General features: G+C 32.8%; 2 protein-coding genes across 2 annotated transcripts; one reads left to right on the plus strand and one right to left on the minus strand.

The window, feature by feature from the left end:
• The first annotated feature begins 897 nt into the window (after positions 1 to 897).
• Positions 898 to 7,061, plus strand: LOC131653736 (diacylglycerol kinase 5-like). The gene is made up of 13 exons (XM_058924008.1): positions 898 to 1,030; positions 1,254 to 1,490; positions 1,590 to 1,712; positions 2,355 to 2,483; positions 2,868 to 2,953; positions 3,616 to 3,739; positions 4,097 to 4,145; positions 4,574 to 4,656; positions 4,965 to 5,032; positions 5,547 to 5,621; positions 6,007 to 6,094; positions 6,244 to 6,360; positions 6,510 to 7,061. The coding sequence occupies exons 2-13, from the start codon at positions 1,290 to 1,292 to the stop codon at positions 6,828 to 6,830; spliced, it is 1,464 nt and encodes a 487-aa protein (XP_058779991.1). The 5' UTR covers positions 898 to 1,030; positions 1,254 to 1,289; the 3' UTR covers positions 6,831 to 7,061.
• Positions 7,062 to 7,306: 245 nt separating this feature from the next.
• Positions 7,307 to 9,728, minus strand: LOC131653737 (protein THYLAKOID FORMATION1, chloroplastic-like). The gene is made up of 5 exons (XM_058924009.1): positions 9,399 to 9,728; positions 8,863 to 9,130; positions 8,539 to 8,755; positions 8,311 to 8,426; positions 7,307 to 7,694 (listed from the first exon to the last, which is right to left on the minus strand). The coding sequence occupies exons 1-5, from the start codon at positions 9,589 to 9,591 to the stop codon at positions 7,604 to 7,606; spliced, it is 885 nt and encodes a 294-aa protein (XP_058779992.1). The 5' UTR covers positions 9,592 to 9,728; the 3' UTR covers positions 7,307 to 7,603.
• Positions 9,729 to 10,341: the final 613 nt, after the last annotated feature.

Consider the following 10,341-nt stretch of genomic DNA (forward strand, 5'->3'; position numbering starts at 1 on the left):
TTAAAATAATAATTTTGATATTCAATAATATAAAAATATATTATTAATAGTTAAAATATAATCAAAATCACATGAATTTTCAATAAAATATTTTTAAAAAATAGTTATTATGAAAATTTATCTAAAATAATTCCAAATTTATTGAATTTTTTATTTATAAAAAAATATAGCAAAATAATATAATATCTAAATAATATTTATAAAAAAGTTATTTAAATTAATTTTTCATATGCAAAATTTTTCTTTTAAAAGAAAATTAATTGTTATGGACTTTTTATGTAAATTTTTTACAAGATTAATTCATCGCAATCATTGTATATTTATTTAGTAAAAATTTAATGATCACATTTTATATGTAAAATCTCTTTATATTTGGATGACAAAACATATCCGAGTTATCGAATATGTCTATTTTGTCAGCATTTCTTTTGCATATCAAATTAATATTTCAGATCTGCATGTCATAATATGTGCACTCCGTCTGTCCCATTTTTGTAGGTTTTTACTTACACAAGTATTAACTTTAATTTGTGTAAGTATTAGGCTTTAAAGATGTGAGCCGACTAAAGAGGAGATATGTCTGTTTGTCATTTCTATTGGTGTATATTAATTAAAAGTTCTTTATAATTTTTATTTTAACAAAAATATGTAATGTTATTAAAATCATTTTAAAAAAGTTGAAAAAAAAGCTGGACATAAAACTTTAAAATAAATTTGATTTTTTTAAATATGTAGATTAGATCCAATCCATTGAATTCTTTAAAGTTTAACTTTACTATACTCTTACGATAAGTTCAATTATTATTATTAAACTAATGAGACTATAAAGTCAAACTTTATTTTATTTTATTGATTAAATAGGAATTATATTTTTGAATGAAATTATTGTCATACTAACTAAAACTATGAAAAATCATTATCATACATAAATTCTGCTTTTCCTTATTGGCTCCATTCTTTTCCATAAACTCCCTCTCAATTCTGCTTCCTCTTCATCAATCATCACGCTTCTTCACAATCACATCACCAGGTAAAAAAAATCGCGTTCATTTCCGTTTTCATTTCATTTTCACAACTCAACAACCTCACAATCACACTCTCTTTCATAATCACGTTTCACCATTTAACTTATCCAATAATCGCAATTGCTGAATTTCATAATAACGATTTGTAGTAACTAATTGTCAATGTCACATGTGCTTTCAAATCACTTATTTAGTTCTTTAATCGCTTTTTCTGTAATTCAATTTCAGTAACTGAATTACTATCATTTCTAACTGAATGCGACAATGGCGTCACGCGATTCTGAATTCCTGAAGAACTTTTGGATCCCGAATCACGTTCTGGTGCCGAATTCTGAGGTTGATCATGGCCAGATCGTCGGCGATGGACCGAAGTGTCCGGTGCTTGTTTTTGTTAACTCTAAGAGTGGTGGTCAGTTAGGTGGAGAGCTGTTGAAAACCTATCGTGCACTTCTCAAAGATAAACAGGTTTTATATTCTTAGATTTTAGTTTTATGAATTTTAAGAGTTTTGCTTGTTGGTATGCAGGAATGAATATTGCTTGTGTTTGTTTATTTGTTTGTTTAGGTTTATGATTTGGGGGAAGAGACTCCGGATAAGGTTCTGAGCAGAATTTATGCTAATTTGGAAAACCTTAAGGTTCAGGGTGATCCACTTGCTATATCGACTATGGAGAGACTCAGATTAATTGTAAGTTAAAATTTCATTTTAATGTGATTCTGTTTCAACTAACATTGGAAGTTTTTTTCGATTCATGTGATTGCTGCAATTGCAAGTTCACAACAGGCTGTGACGGTGAACTTCAGTTGCATGGAGCAAAACACAGATAGCCCTCACAAACCACAATGGTTGCAACCATGGTTTTAAATTGCGGTCATTGCAATACGCATTGCGGCTGTTGCAACGTGAATTTTAATTGGCAGATTTTTGAAATATAGCATTAAAAAACACTTATGTTAAGATTTTTCATTACATAGGAAATAAACTGAGTTTTTGGTTTCTGAAATTGTGTTTTGATGAAAATACTTGAAGAAACATGGGCGAAATTGTCTGATGTGATTTCTAATGGCGGCTGGACACATGGTTTTAATTCACATCGCAATTGCTGTTCAATGCGGTTATAGAGGCTACCACATCAGAAATATTGAGGCTGCAATTGCGGTTGCGGTTGTGGATTGCAATTTTAAACCATGGTTGCAACTAAAATTTTAATTTTTAATTTTTTAAATTTATATAATGATAACATGTTTTACCCATTTTGTTCAATTTTATATGCAAATGTTTTCTTTTTCTTTTTTTCGTTTGAGATTTTGATGTGTATTTTGTCTCTAGGTTGCAGGGGGTGATGGAACAGCTGGTTGGTTGCTTGGAGTTGTTTGTGATCTCAAATTATCTCATTCGCCCCCCATAGCCACGGTTCCGTTGGGCACAGGGAATAATCTACCATTTGCATTTGGTTGGGTAGGAAATCACATTTCTACACTGCTTTGAATGAAACCTTAAAGTATGCTTATAACATATACTGCCTCTGCCATGATTTGTTTTTACAAGCTAAGAATTTTTAATTTTCAAGACTTGTGTTCCTGGTTTGACCGGATGCGCTTTAGAGTGTGCATATTATGCTGGTTTATTTCTGAGCTTTTCGGGTGTCGTCATTTACTTGGTTATTATTTCCTTTTAATTAACTATACACAGGTTTCCTATATTTAAAGATTGTGGTTCTTAGTATGCCTTTCAATGTGGTGTTGAGGTTGAGCAGTTGCTGTGACGGATGATAAATCTCTTTAGAAAAGTATATAAAAATGATGGATCCCGTATATCATCATGTTTTCTGCTGTATTGCAGGGAAAGAAAAACCCGGGAACCGATGAGCAATCTGTTTTGTCATTTCTAAATCAAGTAATGAAAGCTAAGGAAATGAGAATTGACAAGTAATGAACTTTCCTCCTTTTCTTTCATCTTATTAGTTATTCTACTGTTTAAATATCTCGCATATGAGTCTATAGTTACATTTCTTCCTACTATTGGGAAAATTCTAAGGAATGTCGGTTATAAAATGATTTAGCAAGTACGATACTTGCCAGGTTATGGATAAAACCCGAAATTGATTCAGTACTGCGTAAATGAAAGTATAGTTGCAATAACTGCAGAACCCTTCAATATGAAATCAATTAATTGATATCATAATTGAAACCTGTAATTTCTTTTTCAATTTAGTATTTATTACCTTTTGCTGTGTACCAGCTCAATATGATATCTTCTGTGGTGTCATATAGGTAGTTAATCACAAACCATCATGCTAACTGTTTAATATTATTATTTTTTTGGCTCACTGTTCATACTATTTTATCATCATCATATTATATCCTCTTATGGGGCATTTTTGAGTGTGGTTCCAATAGTTTAAGCCTTAATGAGCACTTTGTTTCTCCCTTACTGACTTCTCAAGTTCTGAATGCTCCTTTATCCAAAGAAAATTTGTGACAATTTTTAAGGGCTACTTTTTGTTCAAGATCATCTTTAACAAATATTTTTGTAGATTTATTATATTAGTTGCTTGGCTGATACTTTCTGTTTTTTCCTTAATCCTCAGCTGGCACCTTCTTATGCGGATGAAGATTCCGAAACATGGTGCTTGTGAACCTATTGCACCTCTTGATTTGCCCCATTCTCTGCATGCCTTCCATCGTGTGTCAGAGACAGATGAACTTAATATAGTAAGACACTATACTATTCACTTTTAGCAATTTCATACTACATCCAGTTCATGGTTACTGGGCACTACACTTTGCAATTATTTGTAGGATGAGTAGATGATATAGGGTTTGCAACTAAATCACACTTAGTTTGGGGTGAAATTTTTGTTATGATCTATTATGGGCAGGAGCCTTGTATTCCTCAAGCACAAACAGCAAAATAAGTGCATATTTTAACTTTTATCCTTGATTTTTACTAATGAAATTTACATAGTATACTGGGTGGTGATAGGAGTTCTTTGTAAATCTGTTACAGAAGTTCAAGCTTCTTTTCTAATCACTCTACTCTTTGTGTGGTTGTTTCTTACTGTTCTTCAGGAAGGTTGCCATACTTTTCGAGGTGGATTTTGGAATTACTTCAGCATGGGTAAGAATTATAGTAAGGATGAATTAGTTGATTTAATTGGATTTACATTACAATGTTCAATTTTGTCTGTTTTCACATCCTTTGATCTTGGTTAAGTATTAGTGAGTAATATCAAATTATTAAATTGCAAAATTCAATTAAATTAACTTTAGCAATAAAACCTTACTTTTTCACATAAGCTGTGAAAAGTATGAATATGAATGATGGAAACATTTCGTATATTGTTGTTAGTTGGCTTATTCAGTAAAATTCATTGATTATCTTCATCAGTAGTGCTAATTGCTTTTAGCTTTGACTATTTTTTCCCTTTTCTGATTGTATTTTATTGTCAAGAATCTAATAGAAGGAATTTTTTGTGACCCCCCCTAAATTCCATCAATTCTTCTTGCTTTAGCAGTGGTTGAAAAATCTGTGACTTCTGATTGTAGGAATGGATGCTCAAGTGTCTTATGCATTTCATTCTGAACGAAAATTGCACCCTGAAAAATTCAAAAATCAGCTGGTTAATCAGGTATATCATTGTTTCTGCATAACTATAAAAAAATGCATAAAAGTATTATTTTGCTGAAGTTAATAGCAACACTACTAAAGATTAATAGACTAATTACAAAGTATTTTATTTCTATTTACACAATCTGATATGATACAATATGTCAATCCTATACAATAAATACATGGGTCCTGATCTTATTTTCAACAACTCCGCCGATTCTTTCATTAATCATTGGAATATGTAGTTTCATACCACCAAGATGTACTTTCATTATCCATTTTTCTTTTTTGTGATTGATTTTGTGATTCTATTTAAAATTGTGTCAGAGCACTTATGCTAAGCTTGGATGCACACAAGGATGGTTTTTAGCTTCCTTATTCCATCCTCCATCCAGGTCAGTTCATGTAGATCTGTCATTGATTGAACAAAAGATTTATATGTTTTCGTTTTATGATTTTAAGGTTCCTTTTACCAGAGTGAGTTCATGAAGCATCTAATATAGGTCCTTGTTGCAAAGCCATGAAAGTTCATAGCTGTGGTGATATATGCCTACACAAATAAAAGAGCAGCCTGGGGCTATGAGCTCTCACCAGTGGGATCTAGAAAAGTGTTGATTCTATTATGGATATACTATAGACAGCTTTATCTTGCATAATACATACATGACACTGGAAATCTATTTTTTAAAATCAGTTAATATTAAAACTTGCAGCTGGTCCTTTAACTATGCAGTTCTTTCATTCTTCATTACTTGTTTAGACCAATGAATTGCGCACACATATGCACCCAATTACACACGTAATATCATTGTATCTATCCTCATAGGTCCTTCTTAAGCAATTTTTTTCTTCTATATTTAGTAGTTCTGAGGAACAGTTATGTAAACTTAATTTGATCTTTGACTGCAGGAACATAGCACATATGGGAAAAGTCAAAGTCATGAAAGCACATGGTCTTTGGGAAGATCTAGAAATACCTTCCAGGTAGAGCATTTTGTGATTTCTTACCTTTCTATTTTGGTAATATTGAAGTTGTAAAAAATTGGGCTGTGGAGAGTACAGTACATTCTAGTGGAGGATTGAAACTTCCACACCAACATCATACTGAAGTCTTACAACTTGGTTATGTCTATTAAGCTAGAAGCTCATTGGGCATATATCTAGCAAAAACTACATTTGGAAAATATCATAGATCAATAGCCACACATATATCAATTGTTAGTTATTTGATGACTAGCGTTTCATCACAATGTTAACTTCTTGAGTACGGATATTTTATAGCCACATGGCCGTTAATATTTTTCTGTTATGGTTTACTGCTTGGATAACATCTGATGTGTTTGCTACCTGTTTTTCATTTTATTTGCAGCATCCGATCAATTGTATGTCTTAACTTGCCTAGCTTTTCTGGTGGATTTAATCCATGGGGTACACCAAACAGAAGGAGGCGACGTGATGTAAATTTATAACTGATTCTGAATTTTTTTATTATTTATTAAACTTGGTTTCCCTGTAATTTTTATAATCTAGGTGTTAGTAGTGGAAGTAGTAATAATTATGCAATCACCAAACAAAGCTCTAAATATGCTAACTTGATCAAATACAGGCAGAGTTTACACCTCCATATGTAGATGATGGTCTTATTGAAGTTGTTGGTTTTCGAGATGCCTGGCATGGACTTGTTTTACTTCATCCAAATGGACATGGAACTCGCCTTGCTCAGGTATGGGATACAATGAAATATTGCATACATATCTTAATCATGTTTTTCTCTTGGAAACACTTTCCAATAGTTTACTTGCCATCCGTGCCAATTATTATTATTTTATGGATTTGAATGTTTAAAATGACTTGAAATGATCTTGTCATTAGGCAAAAAGAATCCGCTTTGAGTTTCACAAAGGTGCAGCAGATCATACATACATGAGGATTGATGGGGAGCCTTGGAAGCAACCTCTCCCAGTTGATGATGATACGGTTTTGGTAGAGATTTCGCACCACGGCCAGGTTAACATGCTTGCCACTCATGAATCCAAGTCTAAAAGTGTGCATGATCCCTCGTCACCTTATCATCATGATGCTGAGGAAGACGATGATGATGATGAAGACAGTTTAGCTGATGAATTTCGAAAGTTTGGTGCAGCTGAAACATTCAAAATCCCAGATGAAGTAGATATTGCTCATCTCAGTTAGGTTTTTCCCTATTACACCATTCTTTAACATTATGCTGTTGACATTGTCTAGCCAGTTGCTTAGACCTTATGTGTGTTTATTTATCGTAGCCTCCATCTATTATATCACCTGTTTGCTCAATTCTAGCAGCATTATGTCTGCAAACATGGTGATTGTAATTTAGAATTGAGAATGCAATAATTGATTTTTTCTGAATGTCTTTGCAGTTGAAATACATATTTTCAGTTGAAATACATATTCAAACTAGTGTCGCCTGTGACGGTGTTTCTAGTTTCTTTCGAGTGACAAAAACAAGAGGTTTTAATAAATTATTTGAAAATCTTCCACAATTTTTAAATTTAGTGTTTGGGGAGAGTTGACGATTGAATATACTCTTCTTAACATCTACATTGTGGCTATGGAGGAGGGAGGAACAGAGAACCATACAACTTTCTAAAAGGAGAAAAATGCAATTGTTGGTACAAATCAGTAACTAATGATAGTAAATTTTAACCATGAAATTGATGTCCAACTCAGTGTACATGCTGAAATATAGAAAAAGATTTATGTAGTCAGAAGGTATGTCTTCGGGCTTTCTTTCGAGAACTGTAAAATACATTGGTGACTGCGAGGTAAAAACAACAAAATACGCCCAAATCGTGTTGGACGGGTCATTTGTGGTTTTAGCCGTATGTGAAATCATGCTGATTATTGCTTATCCGACTCGTTGGATTATGACAAATCATGTGAAGGATAAGAAATCTTCACATGGAGATCATTTCAGAAGACCATAGTTACAGAACAGAAAGTTGTTGCCCCAAACATTTTGAAACGGCCCCATTAGCCTTCTGTGGTTCCGCCCTTTCTTCACTTTTCTTCTTCTCCCTGGAGTAAAAAAACATTTCAATGAATCAAAATCTTGCTGAAAATTACCATCAAGTTGTAACGATAAATCTGTCACATCAAGTTGTAATGATAGCATACTCATACTTATAGTGCAGATAGAATATCAGATTAGGTAATCTCAAGTAAAATAGTCCGATTTTCACAAATTTAACAATAAAATTATAAACAACTTTTGTAAACAAGTTTTGTCCGATTAGGTAATGTCAGAAGTAAAATAGTCCGATTCTCAGAAGTAACAAGTTTTGTAATCTCATATTTTCTGAAAAATGTGTACATAGGATAGAATGTTGAATCTGTATATAGATGTTTGAGTATCTTTACCTGTTGCAAAAGTTGCTTTTTATCACATCTAGTCAAATTGAGGTTTAGAAGCAAAATCAACTTTATTTGACACTATAAAGATATATATATATTTTTACTTTAAATCATGTTTGATAGAATCTAAAATCAATTATGATGATCTCTACCATTAAACCAAACACATGCTTAGAAAAGTTATAACTGCAGTTATACCAAATTCAAAACGAAAAGCCGTGACAGCAGAGATGATGAGAACAACTTAAGCCTGAAGGGCATTGAAATATTAAATATCTACCTGTCAATATATTCTCTCAGCAACTCTTTTGCTTGAACCAGCTTGGAAAGCAGCATACGATACACATCTAAGTCCCGATCAACGCTTTTTTTGTTGATGTTCAAAGCCGCACAAAGCTGTTTATAGGTTCAACTTCAACAATTGTAAAATAGAAAACAATAATAAAAACATTGATTTGAATAATTCAAATCATATGTCATGCATAATGCCTTGAATGAATTGAGCTACCTTGTCTAAAACTGTTGGTTCTGTTGCATTTGCCAACTCAAGAAGGCGAAAAAGGCCTACCGCAAAGAAACGACTATAACTAAAATCGCCCTTTCCTCCTGCTCTTTCTGCAATATCCTTCAAAATCCCTTCAACTTCTCCTTCTTTGGATGAAAAATTAACCAGAGAAGATGAATTTTGAGCCCTAGCCCACTCTTCCAACTTTTTTGCATCTATTCTGTAGAGGGTAACAAAACAAAAACACCATTGAGTCAAAGGTTTAGTTCAAGAATAACAATGTGAAATAAAGAGCAATAAAACAGAACAACCAATCAACCCCCTAACCTGTATTGCTCTGGATCTTCCTTCAGTGCATTAATGTAAGCTTTGAAGATGGTCTCTCGGTCTTCTTCACTCGAATAACCTTCCATGAATTTATCATATATAGTGACAAAACCAAGAGCAAATACAGGATCATAACGGTATGATGTCTTGTATCTCATCAAATGTTGCTGGACAATGAGCTCCTGCAGCACATTGTTATAGATACTCGGGATCGGTCGCTTATATGCCTTTAGGAAATTTAACTTTGTCTCAGAAACACTAGGAACATCTGCAGTAGATAATAAGATTCATTTTCTTCTATTATATATACTAACAATTTATCAGTAAAAATAATGCAGAAATAGAAGGCAATCACACAACAAGCTCCCTTGTTACCTCTTTCTAATAATTTAAAACTTTTTACACCATGTCATACACTCATAAATCATACCTAAGCTTCAAAACATTCTACTGCAGATTGCTTTGGTAATTGGCTTTACTTGCCCAAGTCCTAATCATGCATGCAAAGGTAAACTAAAATAAATAAAGGCACAAACCTGTAACAGAAGACATGCATTGGACAACCATTTTAGTTGCCGAATTGGCAGCTCGAACACCGACACAATGGTACGAGGAATCTGTCCGAATTCCAAAGATATCAGAACTGGAAGCAAGGAAACGAGTAGAAGGAAGAGTTGATTTTCTCTGTGAGTTCATTGCTGAGAATGACAAAGAAGATAGAGCAGCCATAATTACTAGAAAATGGAAATACAAGACTACAGAGAGAAAGAGGGAGTAGAAGCAATGAGACTCAGAAAATATGGTTCATAGAATGGAAGGACAAAATTCAGAAACTTGCATTTCGTTCAAACGTTTGTGTTGGCAAAAAGGTATAAGGAGGGAAAGAGACAAAAAAGCTTATCAACACTGTGAAGTGGAAAAAAATAAAACCGAAACGTTGTTGTTGTCGACATTGGAAGGTGTCGCTGACATAAGGACACGTTGAAGTTTGACAGTCACACCGCTTTTCTAGCCAAAAACATCATAGACACATATCTTTTCCAAAAAAGTATTAGGGAGTCAATTTGTCCATAGATCATATACCAGATCAACGGTTGTATTGGAGAGTCAATTTTCTAATTTAATTCAATGTTCTTGTTTAATTATCTAAGATGAGATATTTAACATATAAAAATATAATAAACGGTAGATAGTTTTTTATCCGAAATTTTCAGAAGTTTAAAATACAAAGTGTCGCAATCTAAAAAATCTACTGTTTTTTGATCGGCCGTATCAAGCAAAACAACATAGAGTATATAAGATGTTTTAGCATGTATATAATATTTGGGCTTGACAGTAAGTCAATAGTTTGGAGTGAATTTTCTAATTGAATTTCAATCAGATTTGTTGCTATCTTCTAACAATGTGTGATTGTGATTTGTTTGAGAGTTTGATTAAAGATCAAATCAATTTAAATGAAGATTTAAATTTGAATCTAAA

Source organism: Vicia villosa, linkage group LG2 (assembly GCF_029867415.1).
Source record: "Vicia villosa cultivar HV-30 ecotype Madison, WI linkage group LG2, Vvil1.0, whole genome shotgun sequence".
Taxonomy (NCBI): Eukaryota; Viridiplantae; Streptophyta; class Magnoliopsida; order Fabales; family Fabaceae; genus Vicia; species Vicia villosa.